General features: G+C 36.9%; 1 protein-coding gene across 1 annotated transcript in view; it reads left to right on the forward strand.

Annotated features, from left to right (window-relative positions):
* Nucleotides 1-20,464, forward strand: part of DNAH1 (dynein axonemal heavy chain 1) — a 163,992-nt gene that overhangs the window by 55,922 nt on the left and 87,606 nt on the right. Inside the window, exons 18-27 of the mRNA XM_070933699.1 lie at nt 2,732-2,930; nt 3,753-4,006; nt 4,494-4,706; nt 11,246-11,410; nt 13,400-13,521; nt 14,333-14,438; nt 16,198-16,377; nt 17,783-17,923; nt 18,578-18,741; nt 19,074-19,187. Coding sequence (XP_070789800.1) covers nt 2,732-2,930; nt 3,753-4,006; nt 4,494-4,706; nt 11,246-11,410; nt 13,400-13,521; nt 14,333-14,438; nt 16,198-16,377; nt 17,783-17,923; nt 18,578-18,741; nt 19,074-19,187 — 1,658 coding nt within the window. The remainder of the gene's footprint in view (nt 1-2,731; nt 2,931-3,752; nt 4,007-4,493; nt 4,707-11,245; nt 11,411-13,399; nt 13,522-14,332; nt 14,439-16,197; nt 16,378-17,782; nt 17,924-18,577; nt 18,742-19,073; nt 19,188-20,464) is intronic.

A 20,464-nucleotide genomic window follows, 5' to 3' on the forward strand; every position in this document is an offset into this window, starting at 1 on the left:
TCAAGAGTCTATGAAGACCTCCACATTGCACAACATTTCAGTCTGTGAAATTGAAATCCCATCCAAAACTGCTGATGAGATGTTCTGCTATGCCCAAAGTTCATGGTTCCTAGGCTTAACTAGGGTTCTGTCCGAAATTGTCTTCATCCAGACTTCCACAGCTTCTGGCTATTAAGGCAACATCACTTAATTGCTCTAGATGCCAACAGATGACTTCATGCAAGAGATCCACCTAGATGTTATATAGGAGTAGGGAGAACCTTGAGATACTCTACAAAACAGGGGCCTAAGGCTAGATCTCTCATCTATCAGCTTCAGCTGGAAGCGGCCATGGAGAGAAGAGGGAGAAACAGTATCATACTGTGTCTCCCATTCCTAACCCTTTGAGCCAGTCCAAAGTAAAACATAATCAATGGTGTTGATGGCTCTTAAGACATCATGGCAATCATGCAGCAGCCAATCCTGGTCCCACCACAGGATTTCCACAAGTGTGATCAGTGCTATCTCAGTATTATATCCAGGTCTGAAACCCCAGCTAGAAAAAGTTCAGATTAAACATTAATATAATTTGGCTGAAAAATATGGTCAATATAATATAAAATGCGAGCAAGTAAATTCCTGATTGATATCCTCCACAGGACTATCCAGACAGCTGCTTTAATCGGCTTCCTTCAGTTTATGAGCTGACACAAAAATTAACACAATTTGCTCTGAACCACCAGAGAAAGCACTATTCTATCCCAATAATGAGGCCAACCAGTGGCACCATTTTTACCGCATTAGTTATAATGGGGAACAAAAAGAGCAATTGGTGAATTTCCTGTAGTTAAAAAAAAACAACCACGAACTGCTGTCCTTGGCAAGGGATATGGCTGGAACAAGAGGCATGTTTTGACTGATGACTATATCCACTAATTTAATCTTCTGGCAGAATCTGATGCTGAAGATCCATAGAGTTTCATTGTTTGTCAGGATCTGCCTCTTATTTTACATGGAAGTCACCTATGCTGCAGATGGTCCTCAGATTCTCACATGAAATTCTGTTTTTTACAGACATAACCTAAGTGATGGACCTAAGTGAGGCAGAAAGACAGACATGTCTTTTTCACTTAGCCTTTCTGTTTCTAGCTCTGCATAAAAACAAAAGGACAGGAGGTTGTTGACAAGCATTGGCTGGTGGACTCCCCACTCTCCTGACCCCTGCTCCCCAGCCTTTGCACTGTATTTCATCCTCTCTACCAGATTGGCTATCAGAAATGGGAGCACTCTTCACTCTTCACAGGGAACATATCTGGGAGGATTTGCATTACTCCATTATGTAATCTATATGTGCAGGCTAGAAATATCAATCTCTTGACAGAATCATTCAATAAATGAGAAAATATGAAAACTTCAGCTCCTGTTCTCTTCAGAAAACTAAGCCCCACAAGCAGTTGCTAGGGCTGAAAAGTAGCCTATCTATGCTGTTTCTGAAAGTCGCCAGGAGATACTGGTAGATCCCAGGTCCTGAATCTTTGTCAAAGTATCAAAAAAGCACAAGGCTTGTGCCAAGAGAGGAGGAAAAAGGCCACTTTAACATCAAGCAATTAGATACAAAATTGGGTGGTTTCAGCTCTAACCTGGAAGCAAGGCAACATCATGAGTACATAGGTTTAAAGAACATGGCTGTTAAGCAAATCACTACATTTGTTAAGTGAATCGTGTCTTTGTTAAACAAATCTCACTTCTCCCATTGACTTTGCTTGTTTGAAGTCCCCTGAAGTCCCCATAAATAGCAATCATATGACCCTGGGATGCTGCAACTATTGGAAATACATGCCAGTTGCCAAGTGCCTGAATTTTGATCACATAACTGTGGGGATGCTACAGTGATTGTAAATGTGAGGACTGGTCACAGGTTGCAGCATTTTTTCAGTGCCATTGTAACATTGCACAGTGCTAACTAAATGAATGGTTGTAAGTTGAGGACCACCTGAGGTTAGTAAGATAGCTTTAAATGGCAGGTTGGAGGCTGTGCAAAGGAAACCTAACATTGTTTCCTTATTATATTTCTTAATGTTTTCTCTTTTAGGATATTGTCAAAAGTAATAGGTTTGGTTTGGTGTTCCATCGTATACTGATTCTGAAGAGGGTAAAATATTAATGCCAGCCCATTCTTCACTATGGAGATTTGTGATCATCTACTTCGTTGAGAGTAGAGTTCCTCTCAAGATATTAAAAAAAAAAAAAAGAACTGTCGAAGTGGCTTTAGGGCTCCTTCCATGTTTATTTATACCAGCATAGGGGGAGCAAATAAGTACACAGCATGACTGCTTGTTGTCTTTGTTTAGAACAGGAGTGTCAAACTCAAAGTCTGCGGGCTGAATCTGGCCCACAGGGTGCTTACATCTGGCCCATGCGTCCGCCCTGGAAACAGTGAAGGACCAGCCCGCGGTGCCTCTGCCAGCAAAAACAGAGCTCAGGAGGGCCATGTGCAAGCCTCCCAGGCTCCGTTTTCAGCCGCCTGCAGCCCTCTGCCAGTGAAAATAGAGCTTGGGAGGGCTGCGTGGCCCCCTGGCCCCACCCTCCTGGCCCCCCAAGGTGAAACACAACCCTGATGTGGCCTTCAATGAAATCGAATTTGACACCCCTGGTTTAGGAGATACTTTCCAGAAACACAAGCTATCAGCAATTCATTTTGTTTGTTTGTTTGTTTGTTTGTTTGTTTGTTTCTTGTTTTTGCTTCCCTCAGTATGATAAGTTGTCCAGGATGGTCAAAGACTTTCAGCCCTTCTACGATCTCTGGACCACAGCATCAGACTGGCTTCGCTGGGCAGACAGCTGGATGAATGATCCTCTGTCTGCCATTGATGCAGAGCAGTTGGAGAAGAATGTCAATGAGTCCTTTAAAACAATGCACAAATGTGTAAAACATTTCAAGGATATTCCAGGCAAGTGCTAGTCCTTGAAGCAATTATGTATTGTTTTGATGAGGGATGAAATTAAAAACCTGGGCTTCTTTAGGAAGTGTGTGCTTGTCTTTTCTTACCTGTTGTAATACAACCACACTGTGGGCCTGCTCAATGGAAAGCGAGTTTCACAAAATTCAGAAAAAATAGTGGGTATAAAAAAGACTTAGAAAATGCTTCCCTCTGCACCCTTTCAGAAATTATACAAATGTATCAGAATTATAAACTTTCTCTGAAATGATCTTGACAGTAGCTTTATGTTTAAATTGTAATATATTCTGCACTGGAGGATTGTGGGGTTTTTTTTATCTTTTAACTTGTGTTCTGTTTTAAGCAGTGTATTCTGTTTGAAATGCAGGGAATCAGTTTAGCAGAAAAATATCATGAAGAAATATATATGTAAACAGGAGGATTAAAAATACAATTGTATAATGAAGTAAAATTTTTGTTTTTCCTGTACTGAAAGAATCTTGTCTCGTGAAAGCACTGCTAGCTTATTACTTTTCTACTGCAAGAGCAGCCTGAGGCTATGCAGCAGACTATTCAAAATAATTTTAAAATATTGCCCCAGCACTGCCTTTCTCACAATTATAACTTAAAAGAAAACATCTATAGGAAAAATTAATCTTTAATCAGATATACAAAGAAATAATGCCTGCTAGGACCAACTGAAGATTTCCCTTCAGTTAATGTAATGCTGCATTTGTCAGTGATCTTTTCCTGATTGCTATTTTCTGTAAACCATGCTCTGATTTATCCTATCCTGGTGTCTTTTGATGGTTATTTTTTCTGTCTTATGAAAAGCATGCCAGGATGTGGCTGTGGAAATCCGTGGCAAAATTGAGGAATTCAGGCCTTACATACCTCTGATTCAAGGGCTGCGAAATCCTGGCATGCGCAATCGCCATTGGGACATGCTTTCAGAGGAGATAAAAATCAACGTGAAGCCCAAAGCCAACTTGACATTTGCCCGCTGTCTGGAGATGAAGCTCCAGGATCACATTGAAATTATAGCCAAAATAGCTGAAATTGCAGGAAAGGAATACTCAATTGAGAATGTAAGAATGCCATTCAATTTCTTTTTTTCCTGTAGCCTTCCTTTGTGTTCCAATATGCTATCTAACAGCTGAATTGTTTTCTTCTTGTTCAGAGAATTTTAAAATTTTTATACAATATACTGGTTAAAAAATGTGTAACCCAAATACTGGCAGTCTCTCTGAGAAGAATGTATTAAAACAGATAGATCTTCTTCAATATATTAATTAGCAATCATTTCTTAACATAAAGTATAAAGAATGCTGGATGACAAACTAGGATGAAATTCACTGGAAATCTTATATATTTTCATGTCATTCATTAAGTTTTCTAAGAATAAAAAATTCAGGTAGAAAACAATAATTCCTATTTTCTTTCTTTCCTTCTTTCCTGCTTAGTAAAGCTCAGCGTATTATCAATGCCATTGTACTCTGTTAACTTTTGTCCAGTTGCCATTTTTAAAGCAAGCTATGTTCATTGATGTTAAAAATATTATTTCACATTTCCTAGACTTTGGATAAAATGGAGCGTGAATGGGAATCTATCCTCTTCAATGTAGCTCCCTACAAAGAAACCGAAACATTTATTCTGAAGAGTCCTGATGAAGCTTCTCAGCTTCTTGATGATCATATTGTTATGACACAAAGCATGTCCTTCTCTCCTTTCAAAAAGCCATTTGAGGAAAGGATCAACACATGGGAAAATAAGTTGAAGTTGACCCAGGTACACACTTTCAAGTTGCTTTCTGTGATCAGAAGAGGGATTATATTTAACACAGATTCTTAACTAAAATAATTCTGAAGATAGCAATTTGTTAGATCAACATCTTTGATACATAGGTCCCAGTGCATGCTCAGATCAACCCATGATGACATCTTTGGGTATAGATTTTAACTTCTACTTACTCTGTAGATTAAGTGAACTGTTATTTATTCCCCCTATACAAAGTTATTATTTCCTTGTAGCAACTACAAGAGGATTAGTTTAAAAAGGTTTTTTTCCCCAAAAATTTTGATCAAAAGAGTACCAAAAGGTAATGAGCTAAATTTGGGGAGTGCAATGAGGCCATGAAATCCAGTAACATGCCAGAGAATGGGTGTGCAGATCACAATTTTGTTCTTCTTGACACAGTTGAAAAATAAAAAAAATAAAAAAGCTCATTATATACTTATTAATTTTGTTGTTCAGTTACAATTCTTTGCCTCTCCATGAACTATAGCATGCCAGTCCCTTGTCCTTCTCCCGGAGTTTGCCCAAAATCATGTTCATTGCATCAATGACACTCACCCACCCTCTGCCATTTCCTTCTCCTTTTGCCTTCAATACTTATTGATTTAGAGAAAGTAAATGATAAATCATCTTAAAAACATGGAACATTTTGCAAAATAGAAAGTAGATTGGATGCTGAATATGATAATACTGATGTATGATGCAAACAAAGAACGCATGAGAATAAATAGAATACTTAGCAAACGTGTTATCACTGAATGGAAAATAAAGCAAAGTTGTGAGGTGAGATCTTGATGGTTTAATGTGTTTATGGATAAATGTGTCAGTTGGGGACATAGATATACATGACCTTGGAGACGAGTTCATATTAGCTGAAAACATAATAAATTGCCAGGAATATTATATAAATGGTATAATGCAGTGAGGAATATATTATGAAAATGAATTTAAATGAATTTAAGTTAATTTATATTTAATTTAATTTTAAATTTAAATTAATGGTAAAGCTTATTGTGTTTGACAGGGAAAATGGATAAATAATTGCAAGTAATGTATGAAAAGCAGAAAACTGAAAGCAAATACTTGCATTTGTGTAGTTTTGCATAATATTTACTAAACTGAGAAGATAAATCTTTTTTCCTCCTGGCTACTGTTAATCTTAAAACCTCACAAGAGTTCGTAATTATTTATTTTTTAAGATCCATGGGCAAGTTTCTGATTTATAATATAGGTAGTCTTTAATTTACAACCATTTGTTTAATGACTGTTTAAAAATCATTGACAGCAGTGGTGGTTTTCAAAATTTTTTACTACCAGTTCTGTAGGTGTGGCTTGGTGGGCATGGCATGGCTTGGTGGGCGTGGCTTGGTGGGCATGGCAGCGGAAGGATACTGTAAAATCTCCATTCCCACCCCACTCCAGGGGAAGGTTACTGCAAAATTCCCATTTCCTCCTGATCAGCTGGGACTTGGGAGGCAGAGAATAGATGGGGGAGGGGCCAGTCAGAATTTTTACTACTGGTTCTCCGAACTACTCAAAATTTCTGCTATCGGTTCTGCAGAACTGGTCAGAACCTGCTAAAACCCACCTCTGATTGACAGCGTTGAAAAAAGTAACCTATGACCGGTCCTAACACTTATGACTTATGTCACAGTGTTCCTGGAGTCATGTGATCAAAAGTCGGGCACTTGGCAACTGGCCTGTATTTATGATGGTTGCAACACCCGAGGGTCACCTGATTGCCATGTACAGACTTCTTAGGGGGCTTCTGACAAGCAAAGTCAAGGAGGGAAGACAGATTTGCTTGAAGTTTGCATGATTTGCTTAATGACTGCAATGATTTGCTTAACAATCATGGCAAAAAAGGTTGTATAGTGAGATGTGACTCGCTTAACAACTGCATTGTTTAGTGGTAAAAATTATGGTTGTTAATGGAGGACTACCTAAAATCTAAATACTTTAAAAAGTCTTTTAAGTTTTAGATGGAAATAAGAATGTCTTTCAGAGTGAATGTATATTAGTACAATGTCTTTTTCAGTGAAATGTTTTAGTAAAGCATTTTAACATCAAGCTTTTATTTTTAATATTTTGCTCTATTTATGGTCATTAGCCATCATTACATGTTTGAATCAAACTCTTGCAGAATATTGCAGGCTGGCACACAGATGAAACGCGAGGTCTGAACAAACCAGGTGACATGTTTGCACTTATAATGTGACCATGTATAGATCGAGCATAGCCTTGCACATTAAAAAATCCTTTTACCAGACAGATTAATTTTCCATATGATGTGGGTTGCAAAGATTTTTACCAATGGATAAAAACTTCCCCACAGAGAAGCACTTTTCTATCTTGCTGGAAAAATCTTAGTACAGCGATACAAAATGGAATGCTAGAATGCCAGTGCGACCCCTTAAACAACAGACAATATAATCTTTGTCAATTATGAAAATAATGCTCCCAGGAAGATCTGCTGCCTTATCTACTGTCTAAGAGGCAAAAAGGTTAACTTCCAATTCTTGTTATCCTGGGATTGCAGGAAAATGAATGTTTGGGATTATGATGCCCTTTTCTTCAGTTTCAGAAAGTTTTAGCACACTGTTGTTATTTCTTTTTCCTGTATGACTTCTTGACCATCCACGGTAGTCTCAGCGCTGTCTGCTTTGAAGAAGACACTTAATTACACACCTGTCTGCCCACAAAATCTGAAGAGCAGAGAGAACTGTAATTTTGTAACCCCTGGCCTGACTCAGAGGGATATTGTACGCTTGCCAGTACCAGTGAGGCTGGAAGACCTCAGAGCATATTTAATCAGGCATCAAGGAAGTGGGGTTTTGAACCTGACTAAACCAACGTACTTCAAAAAGGGTTAAAGTTAGGGAATAACCCCAGGGTCATTTTGCAAGTAATTACTTCAGCTGGTCATAGAGCATTTGATGCCATTGTATCAGATGGACATTAACATAATGTGAACTAGATGAGATTTGTTTAGAACCTCTTCCCTCTTTAGCCCAGATATTATATTTGTAGGATAACCAACTCAGTGGGTTTATAATAACTAAAATAAATTGGCTGACTTTTCCATAAAAACCTTCTTTGCTCTGTGTTCAAGGAACAGTCGTTATTACTGGATGAGGAAAATGTTGAAAGACACCACAGCATTTTCCCATCATCAGAAGGATTCCAAGAATCCAGCTATTCTGGACTTTACAAGCATAATAAATATTAAGAAACAGTTCAGTGCTGTGCTGCAGCTCATACTTTTAAAATTTATAATGCAATTGACCTTGTTACTTTAGGCACATATGCAAAGTAACACATGAGCTGAAAACTTTATATTGATGCCCATTTTAACAATTTAATGATTTCTCAAGGAAGGTCTTATCTTAGGATATTTCTCTACTGATAAAAGTACTATCCTCTGTTTTATGAGTTAACAGAAAAATATACCAGTATATTTTTTTCTGCCCCATTTTCTGCAACTGTTAATTCATGTTCTAAGTTCCTGCTATATGGACTTGCCTTGATTATGTAGGCATAGGGCATAACAGGCAAAGCAATTTGTGGATTAATTGATTAGGAAGAAAAAGGGAAGCTGGCATCAGCTTGAAAAAGCCTAACTGGTCCCACAAGTTACTAGTCACCTGACATTTCCTCTGACATAATGGCTAGCAATTTTACAAACCTTGTCATTGTCTTTGGATACTTTTTCATCTTAAAATGAAAAAAACAGTTTAACACCAGAGCACTAAGGACCACTTATGCCTGTCGTATTCATGGGCTGAGATGAGGATGAGATGAAACCAATATCATGAGGACATTCCAGAAAACAAGTTTTGCCAGGGTATGGTTATACTCTGGTTAATGGAGGTATAAAGAGGCCTTCCAATTAACTTCAGAAAGGGCATCTTGTTTGTTTATTATTTTCCCCGATTTTTATTTTTCACTTTAGAACAATTTTGGCAGTAGCTCCAAAATTAAAAGGGTTTCATAATACAGTTATTATTTTTGAAACACATTTTAATACTAAGTGACTCACTTAAATTTGTTCCTTCTTGTACCTCATAATATAAAAAAGAATAATGACTCTTCCCTCGAGAATAATAAGTGCAGGAAAATCAATATGGTTTGGTATTTTAGTAATACTTTAGTTATTATATCAATCAATTTAATATCCACTAGATTCTGATGCTGTTAAGGATATTGTTGTGTTACCAACCAGCAGAGTAAGTGCACAGAGAAACGGTACTGAGAGCAATGAATACAATACATACAAACTGGTTTAACAAAACTTTTACTTTGTAATGAAAAAACAATTGCATAGTCTTTTAGTCAATCCAAGTCTTTAGCCATTCAAATCAGTTATAGATATCTTCTTATCATACAAACAGCAGTAGGTAATAAACAGCAATTCAACACTGGTAACAAATCACGATGGTAGCAGATCCATCCACTTCTTCACACACAACGGTAACAATTCCAATCAACAAGTCAAGCAAGAATGACTATAGCTTGGCTCTCTCCTTATATACAATTTACACTAGTAATTATCCACTTAAGATAAGTGAAGTCAGCAGTGCAATGACTCAACAGTACAATTAGGATAATTGTAGTCAGCAGTTAGTCAGCAGTCAGTTACAATGACTCATCAGTACAATTACTCAGCATTACATCTTAAAGTTACAGAATACATTTAAAGTTATAGAACACATATATTGCCTGGACAACTTGTTAGGCTTACACCATATCCTAACAGATGCTTTATTATGTCATAAGTTAGTTAATACCATCTGTTTCTTCTGAAGAACATTGCAGTGTATGGTCACTACATAAAATGTCTAAAACTGAAAATGGGTAACCAATATGTTCCTCCCCCACCCCCACCCCAAGGTCTTTTTTGCTTATCTCCAGGGCTGTTCTTGTTTAAAATGGTTGTTTTAAAAAGTTTCGTATTTTTATTTTTTGAAGAATGTAACAAATCCTACTTTTCACATTAGGATTTAAAAGTGAAAGTACAAATAAGATCATAGAGAAAGTCCCTTCTTTAAAATGACTGGTGTTGATATAAATTGTCAGTTGTTGAAGGTACTGATGCTATTGAAAGCTAATGTGCTGCAATAATAGGTTAAGGAATTTGGAATTTGGCACCCGTATAAAATGGACTGGTTTCACCTTTTTATTTTGTTTTGTGTTTTTTGTTTATTTGCTGTGCCTTTCTATCATGAATGTTTGGATTTCCGGTTACTTTATTTAAATACTGTAAGTCAGAGGTGTCAAACTCGTGACGACACATTGTTGTCATGTGACATATCACAACTTTTTTCCCCTTCACTAAAACAGGGTGTGGGTGGGCAGTGTGTGACGCATCTGGCCCATGGGCCATGAGTTTAATACCCCTGCTGTAAGTCAATGTTACTTTATTTAAATGCTGTAAGTCAATGTTTTTCCTTGCATGATATGTATGAGTTAGACATACTTCATACAGCAATAAATGGTTCCTTCCCATTACAGTTTTTTAAAGGAGGTTTTGGAAAGGAGGTTCACTAATATATGAGATGATTGGTGAAGTCTTTCTAACTCTGGTTCAGTAGATATAGAATTTATAAACAATTAAACAGCTGGTTATACTGTATAGCCATCATTGTGATCAATTTTTTTCTAGTTTTTTTTTACTCATGAATAAGCCAGATCTAGAGCAAATACTCTTCTTGTAGGCCTAAGAGTATGTTTTATATTGAGAGTTGCAAATTTCTCTCCAAAATTTATATTTTGCATGCAGTAAGGGATGAGATATCTTTGGATGTCCTTATATATATTTAAATCCAACTTGACATGAGTAGATGTATTTATATAACAGAAGTCTATGTTTTCTTCTTTCCTTATGTCCAGAATATGCTCTATAAGAAGGGTGAGAATAGAGGACTTTAAAATTAGAAACTATTTCTTTGACAGAAAATTGTCACTGTTTGCTGTCTTTAATATTAAAAAGTATATATGAGCAATTTTTCTCCTAAGTCTTCTAAAGATTAAAGATGCTTTACCTTTCTCAAAACCTAGTCCCTTGATATAAATATGTACCTCTGCTTCCATGTATGTATAATCAAAGCTCTAATTTTATGCATTGTGGTGGCCTTTAACTATGGTCAAAGTGGTTTAATATATGTATTTACTTATTATTTCAATGTCAAGGCTGTGGACTCAATAGGAAATCTGGGCATTTTACAGATAAAAATTAAAATACAAAAATGCCAAGAAAAAGAAAGGAAGATAGTTGAACCAGAAACCAAAACTCCAAAAGCCAATAACCAACCAAAGGTTTTGACTCCATCCTAGCTCAGAGCCAGGAAGAAAAACCAGGTCTTAAGCAGTTTGTGAAAAACAGAATCTTACGAATCTGTATGAACAGTAAATATCCTCTAGGGGGATATTTTCCTTCCTTCCTTTCTCCCTCCCTCCCTCCCTCTATTATCTATCTATCTATCTATCTATCTATCTATCTATCTACACACTTATATACAGCATATTATTTCTAGGATGTCTTGGAAGAATGGCTCACTTGCCAGCGTTCCTGGCTATATCTTGAGCCCATTTTTAGTTCGGAAGACATCAATAGACAATTACCTGTGGAAAGTAAACGTTACCAGACGATGGAGAGGATGTGGAAAAAGATTATGAAGAATGCCAATGAGAACAGAGAGGTGAGGTTATAACTATTAGCATGGGACACTTCTATAAAAAGACTCTAAGCCACTTTAAAGCTGTTTCTGAACTTCAATGATTCCACAATATCAGTAATGAGTAAGAAACAACCAATTTTAAACTGTGCTTTGGTGTATTTGAAAATGCACATAAAGCTACTTTCCTTTTGCTGTTTTCTGGAGAGTCTATGGATGTGCTGGTTTCTCATTGGCTGGAATTCTCCTATCTCTTCATCTCTTCATGTTAACGATTCAGCTCAGTCTTTCTCCCATTCATGTAGAAGATTTATTACAATAACATTTTCCTAAGACACTATTACGGTACTTCAAAGATCTTTAAAATATTACAAAGAAATAGAGCCTTATTCATAGCTCCCCCTCTATAGCAAAATACATTAATATTCTTTTTGAGAAATTGCCACACAACATGAGGTGAAAACATAAATGATGGAACATGTCTGCACTCTGGTCTGCTGGAAAGAGCACTGATTAGCTCCTGGAATTCGTGACGTTTTGAAGGTTAGCAACAGGTTGGCTTCAAACTGGTCATGGGAAATTGAGGAATGAAAACCATGCTAATGTGGACATGTTCAAAGCTTAATGCTATTAATAAGTTGATTTTGCATAAATTTAAAGAAGTATATTAAAATGTATTAAATGTAATGTGAAAAATACTCAGTGTTATCAATGTATACACATGTGTAATATGTTTCTTAGGTTAGGACACTGTGTCAAATTAATCCTTGCCCAAATTCTAAGAATTGTTGTTCCTTGTTGAATTTGCACCTTATTGTGTGCCATTGTTATGAATTTTTGGTGGGAGTTCTGTTGATTTTGGGATAAGCAAAATTAAACAAAGAACTCATATTTATTTTCTTTGCTTTTCCTTGAAGACATTTTGCTTTTCATCCAAAAAGCTTCTTCAATTCAGTCCATGACCTGGATGACTGAGAATCTCCATAAATTATATTTAGTTATACAAATGTTCCATTTGTTTACACATCTGAGAAGACACATGGTTAAGACATGTTTTGGAAGATCTACTTCAGTTTCTTTTTTTCTCCTATTCACAAATACATTCCTTTCTTCTATTCAGTGTTAGCTCTCATCATCATGCTGTAGGATTCAAATAGGGTATTTTATGGTTAACATTAGCCTTCAAACAATTATTTAAAATCATAGTTCCAGACGGGAACTCTCTCATGGATTGCATTTTCTTGAGGATAGACAGACATAGCCAGCTCCTTTTCTCTTTTTCCTCCTACCCATTTTTCTCTCTTCTTTTCCAAATAATTTACTTACTTTTGAGTATCAATTTGCTCTCTTTAAATACAGAGAACAAGGGTACAGAGATTGTGATAGGTTTGCAAACTAAGATTTGAAGAGTATTACCAGGGCGGGCTTCAAAAATTTTAGCAAGGGGTTCTCTGCCCAGTTGCTGGGTGGGTGTGGCCATGGTGGGCGTTGCCCAGTTGGCCTCCTGCACCACAGTGTGTGTGGGGGGGTGTTTTTGCCCTTCCCAGGCTCCAGAGGCTTTCCTCGAGCCTCCAGGAGGGTGAAAACGGCCTCCCCAGGCTCCAGGGGCCCTCTGGAGGCCGGTAGGCCCATTTTTTGCCCTCCCCAAGCATCTGCACGCGCCCTGCACTTACCTGCATCCAAAACGGGCCATTTGCAGACTCCTGGGAGGGGCGGGGTGGGCGGGGCCAACCAGGAGTGGGATTTGGGGGGTTCTCCGAACTGCACAGAAGCTTAACTAGAGATTCTCCCAACCCCCAGCGAATCCCCAGCAGCCCACCCCTGAGTATTACTCTTTCTCTTCATTTTGTTCTTTACAACGTTGCAAATTTGCTTCATCCCAATATTGTCCTTTTGTTGTAAAATAACAGCAGTATTCTTATTATTAGTGCATGACTGAAATTAAATCCACAATGTAAAATTATATTACAATTTTCATTGCTTGCTCAATTGTGTTAATCTGTCAATTTCCAGGTAATTAATGTATGCCCAGACCCAAGGCTATTGGAAAAGCTAAGGGAATGTAATAAATTACTGGATCTGGTGCAGAAAGGTCTAAGTGAATACTTGGAGACTAAGAGGGGAGCTTTCCCAAGGTAATTTTATGATGTGAAATACTTAAACACTCACCGAGGAGCAAAAGAAAAGAAAGTGAAGGATCTCTCTTGCTTCCTACTTGAAGATGTCCTGTCATTCTCACTTCAGGAAATGTATGTTTGGATGCTGTTCAGCTTTTGTATCAGGGAGACAAGGGATGTTGAACAAGGAAATGTATAATCTCAGGAGTAAAATTATTGTAATTGATATTTACATATAGAGCAATAGAAAAGAAGAAAGCTTGTAGCATGTATTTTGAGCTTCCTGTATAGAGGTTTTGTATCTGCTTTTATTCCCACGTGCTCAATTCACTAGACAAAGATTTACTCATATTCTGGGACAGGTCTTAATTGAAGTCTCTTTTCTGTAAGGCATAAGAATATTTCTCATTTAAGAAGGGAGGGAAAGAGGGAGGGAGAAAGAAAAAGATTTATTGCCCAGAGAAAAATGTCCTCTCCTCTAAGTCTGATGCTACATCTCCCAGAGTTTTTAGAATAGCATCAGGCAATAATCCTTTCTAAAAAAAAAAAATGTTCATTGGGAATTCATAAAAGAATAATGGGATCTAATCTTCTCTTAATAGCCTGGATTAATCTCTTTGGTATTCCTACATTTTCAGTGTTTTCCTTTTAGAAAAGGAACTTTTATTTATTAGTAGAATTTTACTCTTTTAGAATCCCAGTAGAAAGATTGTATTAGAAAGAAAGTGATTCTGGAATTAGATGCAATACTTTAAAATTGCATTCTAATGAACTATATCATATTATGCTCTAGAATCCAGGGACAAACAAGAATCTTTTTCCTTTCCAGATTTTACTTCCTTTCTGATGATGAACTTTTAGAAATATTGTCTCAAACCAAAGATCCTACAGCTGTGCAGCCTCACCTCCGCAAGTGTTTTGAGAATATTTCACGGGTAAACATTGCATGGGAAAATAATACTCTCAAGGTCTAGCCCCAGGCCTTGGAATCTCTAGCGGTCTGATGAGGAGGAACTGGTTAAGATCAACTCTTGCAGGATCAAATGGCTTTCCATTCACAAACCTTCTAGTTCTGGAATTTTCCATTCTTATTTCTGAATGGCACAACTGATTTGCAATTTGGGGGTCTGAAAGAGCAGATGGCAGTTATGGCCTTTGTGGAGATTTATCCTGGCATTGATTGCACATTTTCCTAAATTAGGAGACCTTTTTATGGTTACTCTTGCCCTACTCACCTCATATGTATATTACTGCAATGCATTCACCTTTGAAGACCACTCAGAAGCTACCACTAGTCCAAAATGCAGTGGCATGGTAGCTATAGACTTACCTCACTATTTCCATGTAACGTTCCTCTTGCACAAGTTGCTTTTGTTACAAGTAGTTTTCTGAGTACAACTTCAAGGTTTATATTACAAATCTCTATAAGACATAGGGTTTAGTTATTTGTCTTTCCTTTCTCGTTTCTACCAATACGATAAGTTTTCACAATTTTGGCATGGCCTGGGTCCCATCTATCAAACTATGCTATACTACGACATCCAGGAGTTATGCCTTCTCTAACATAATATCTATCCTTTGGAATACCATGACCCTGGTGGTTCAAACAGCCTCAGTTCTCTTTTGCTTCAAGTGAGTTTAGAAGACCTATTTTTTCCCCCTGATTTTGAGCTAGAATGAAATGTGTATCCACTATGGGATAAGTTTTATATATTTATAGGGTAGAAGATAGAGATAGATAGATAGATAGATAGATAGATAGATAGATAGATAGATAGATAGATAGAAAAACCCTGGCTGAAACAATAATGCACATATAGACCTACAAAAAAAGAACAGAATAAATATTTGACCGTTACAGGGAGGAGTCATAAGATGAGGGTGTGGCTAACTGATGAAGACAAATAAGTCAGAAATAGATCTATTTTAGTCTCCCTTAAGTCTTACAACAGACAGCAAAATGCTGGTTAATGTCTGATAAAGCCTAGAAAATAGTGAATTGGGATTTCACTGAACTATGGCTATATAAACATCTTGATTTACGTAGGAAAAACCCTGGCTGAAACAATAATGCATAGATAGATAGATAGATAGATAGATAGATAGATAGATAGATAGATAGATGATAGACAGACAGACAGACAGACAGACAGTTTTACTTATATGATTTGTATAGCTGTTCATGTCACACATGTGACAGCTGGCAATTCACAGGCTTAAATCACATAAACCCATTAGACATAATTCATTAGTACCCAAGGATAAACAACAAAAGGATAAATTACCTTCAATAATAACAGACCTCATCTGCCCACTTGATCCAAATGCTTGGGGAAACAGTCAGGTCTTCAATGCCTTCCCCTGTTAGAACCATCTTTCCTTTTTTAATACATTGTGTCTTTTTTAAAGTTTCTATATTACCCCAAACCAGTGATAGTTACTTAGATATTTAAAGTGTAAATAAATAAGTAAACAAATAGAGAAATCCTACATATTGACATGAGTTAGAGAGGTGACACATATAGGTACTTCTACGTGAGCATGCTTGTGATATCAGAAGATATTTCTCTACATTTAGAAAGTAAAATTAAATGAAAAAAATACCTACTTGTTAACAAGATCTTTATCTATTCTTTGTACAAGGCAAGAATGGAGGAATGGTTGTCAGTCTCATGCTGTGTTTTTTCTCATTAGCTTCTCTTTCAGGAAGATCTGCAGATTACACACATGTATTCTGCAGAAGATGAAGAAGTGGAGCTTTTCTCTCCTATTTATCCCACGGGCAATGTGGAAGACTGGCTGCTGCAAGTTGAGAAAATTATGAAGGCTAGTGTGCGGGACAATATTGAAAGAGCAATTAAAGTTTATCCAAAAGTAGGTGTCTTGTTTATAATTGTATAGAATTCATGTAAAAGTGAACTCTGTTTGTGCTTTCGTAAGGCTCCTTCTCTGCTGATAAACTCCCAGTGTGAATTTTAATAACCTTCTGGTTTTCTCACCCTATTCTTGGTTCTTAATATGCACATAAATGTGTCTTGGTGTCTGCCTTCTATTTATGTTTCAAAAAAATATTTCTTTTTTAAGAAAAGCCTCTTTCCTCTTTTTTGTCCATTATTTAAATAGGTTGTATGGGGATTGCAGAAGTAAGCCAAATGATTGTCAGAATAGACGATATAAAATACCTTGGACTAAGTGGGTTTAGATTGGCCTGGCCAGGTATTAGATTTTTAGTTTTTAGTCTTGTTACTGGATGTTAAAAATGTTGAAATACATCAAACTCCACAAATATCAATCCCTGTTTATAGTAGAAAATGAAGAAAGAAAAAAAAAGGCTTGCATAGCTTCTAAAATATATTTTCAAGATTTGCAAGGTAAGTCAAAGAGAACTGAAAGCAATTTTCAGAAAAACCCCTCTATATAAGTCTTGTCTTAGCTTACCAGTAGTAAAACCAAAGGAATGCATTTGAAAGTGTGACAAAATAAAGGAGAAAAGAAATGAGAGGTATTGGTCTGAAACTTATAGTCATAATCAATATCTTTAAGATAACAGAGAGACAGTGCAAAATGCTGCGCTGTAATCTTATTTATTTATTTATATTTCATATTTCTTAAACACTCATCTTCCTCCAAGAGGGGCTCTTAATCTTAACTGTTCCTATGTTCTCAACCATTGAATCTTCTGAAGTTATAATCAAGTACAACTTGATTGGATATACTGATTGAATTTAGGAATGAGATTGCCAGCTGAATTTCATGGGCTGAAGTATTTTTGATTGTATGGAGCTGATAAATGGCTCTCCAGGACAAAGATGCAGGCTAAGTTTCTAAAAGCACTATTGATCCAAGGAGTGCATTAAAGCTGCATGTCTTTTTTAACATACTAGGCTGAGACCTACTGAACGTGAGGCTTCCTTATCATTCTTATCATCTCAAAATCTGGTAGCTACATTTGTAATGTTGTGTAGATTTGATTTTAGTCTCATCAGTTGGCTAGCGTCTATAAGAAATTGGTGTGAAAAAAATTTAAATCTCTGTCCTTGTGATATCACTGAACTGATCTTAATTTTTTTTAAAAGATTTCATATTTATGTATATGTTCTAAATGTTAAGAAAAATGTAATTGTCTCTCTCCAAAAGGAACCCTGCATACATTACCAAGTACTGTTATACATGTTTTACAGTAAATTACAATTGATTATATCATGGTTATGAGATAGTAATGAAGATAAAAGAAAATTACCCATTTTTTACCAATAAAGTGATCTATTTTTAATGAAAGACACCGCGGACCACATGGGTCTTAGATTGGCCAGGCCAGGTGACCATAGCTGGATGTCAAACATACTGGACAAAAGAAGTATCAGAAGCTTTAGAAGCTGGAGATTTGTCTACCAGGCTATTTCCACAGCTAAGTGCTCAGGTAAAAATGTCAGTTAATTGTATATTTCAATTTAAATTATTTCTGCAATGAAAAGTTGTTTTCCATGTTTTTTGCTAGAGTAGTCTTCTCCTACTCCTATTCAGATATTTTTCAAATCATAATACCATGTTTCAAATAGTTATTCATTGGTTTCTGGGCTCAAATTTAAAGTGCTGGTTTTGGCCTAAAAATCTGAATAGTTTGGATTTCTGGGACCAATAAAGCTACTAGAACTGTTAGTATTCAGCTTATTTCCTTGCTTTTGTCCTATGTGTAAAATCCAGACAGGGTTTGATATCAGCATGCATGTCCAGAATCAAATTGTGTCTATTCTCATTTCCTCTGGAAAACTACTGTCAAAATAATCCAGAAATTAATGGTTGAAAAGGAGTGGGATAAAGGAATAGCATGATGATATCTGATCTCCATTCCCACAAACATTCAATTCTGCATCCATTAGCTTACATAGAATAGGAAAATCCAGGCCTTTTTTTATCTTGAACATGAGCAGTGAGTTGAGATCTTTTTTTCCCCATTTCCTAAGTAACAACAGTTTTCTTATGAACTCAATATAGAGGTGGCCAGAGCATATCAAGTAGATTTGCAATATACTTGGTAAGGCATTGCCTGATTTGTTTTGCTTTATTTGCGCAGCTGCGTGACCTAGTAGCACTTGTGCGAGGTAAACTGACTCGGATGCAGCGGGGAGTGTTATCAGCTCTCATTGTGATTGAAGTTCATGCCAAGGATGTGGCAGCTAAACTTATTGAGGAGAATGTCATGAGTGAAAATGATTTTGAATGGATTTCCCAGCTCAGGTGAGGGATTTCCTCCTACCTGTGATGTTATTAGAAATTGCTAGTAGTATGGAAGGATTGTTCTTTTTAAGTAGGAGGTACACTGAACAAGAGAGAAAGAGAGAGGTCGGGCATAATTTTAATGGTCTGAAAATATTCCTTCAATTCTTATACTTTTATTCAGGTCATTATTCTAGTACAACAAGCATCCCCCTAATTATCCCATCATCAGCATCAGCCTTATTTCTGAGAAAATTGTTTAGTATAAATGAAATCTATCCAGGTGAACAGAAATGTTGTACTGTAAAATGTACCACCCATATATTTCAATTTAACTTTTAATGCATTATTAGGTACTACTGGACAAGAGATGATTTATACATTCGGGCAGTGAATGCTGAATTTATTTACGGTTATGAATACTTGGGCAATAGTGGGCGCCTTGTGATCACTCCTCTTACTGACAGGTATAGTAACTCCTTTGATGTCAAACAATTAAATATCTTCATAGTTCTGAATGAATAAATCTGAATCAAGGGTCTTGTTTGTGACTTTTGGTGAAGTCTGTCATCAATTGACCCATGAGGTAATTTGTCAGGAGCCAGCTATTTGCAGGAGCCCTCTACAGAACAGCATTTTGGAATACTGTACCTCAATAAATATTGCAATGCCTAGGGTTATTCTCGCAGCAGCAGTCATGGACTTGTGTCAATCAAGCCTGAAGTGATTGGAGAAAATGTGATGCAGTCAACAATCACAGCCTTGTAGATTCCACCATTTGATTTTCTCTGGATTTGTCATGCTGCTGTCATTCTTTTCATGCTTGCTGATCTTCATATCAACAAAAGCGTCTTATGCAGGTTGAGGCATTTGGATGGAATGACCTTTGCACCCATGATAGTGGGGAAGTCAAATCATTGCATACAGATAAAATCTAGCTGTAGTGGTTGCTGCTGGCATAGGCGCTCAAGTGGTTGGCATACTTTTTGAAAAATGTGCTGGTATTGATGAGTCATTTGTTTTGGATAAATTCAGTACTCGCTGTCCATACTCATTTTCCGTATCTTTCTTATTTATTTATTTATTTATTTATTTATTTATTTATTTATTTGTCGCATTTCTATGCCGCCCAACTCCCTAGGGACTCTGGGCGGCTTACAGCAAATTGCCCATCATGGCAAATGTGATTGCCACCATGACAATTGTGACATGTCAGTTTAGGTGCAGAGAAGCAGCAGGTTTTCTTGCAGGCAGGTAGATACACAATCTTGAACAATTTTCATCCAAAACTGTTATTTCTCCTCTCCACCACATCCAGCTTGTGGGATATAGACCAAGAAAATATGTGGCAGCAGTACGATGACAGTTAACGTGAGGTGGTCTGAGTGTCAATGGACCTCAACAAGATGGCTGTGCAGATCAGTGCCTACTATGATAGCCATGCCTTTGTTGTTTGAAACAGTAGATTATTTTGTATCCTTCACCAATGTCACTAGACTTTTGACCTTTCTAGTGTGTCTCTTGTATGCACATAATATCCACCTTACATCACATTAGCATGTCTACTGCTCATGGCTGCATCAAGATGCTGATCTTGACTGGAACAGTGTTTAATCATGATGTTTGAACTGGCTTCTTTAGCCAGTTCTGCCCTTGAATCAATAACCTTTGCCCTCTTGTCAGGGCAGTCAGGCAACACCAACACGTCACCTCCGGGGAGACGTCCTAGCATTGTTCAACATTG

This window comes from Pituophis catenifer, unplaced genomic scaffold, assembly GCF_029215685.1.
Source record: "Pituophis catenifer annectens isolate HBS135680 unplaced genomic scaffold, rPitCat1.0.hap2 SCAF_2, whole genome shotgun sequence".
Classification (NCBI taxonomy): domain Eukaryota; kingdom Metazoa; phylum Chordata; class Lepidosauria; order Squamata; family Colubridae; genus Pituophis; species Pituophis catenifer.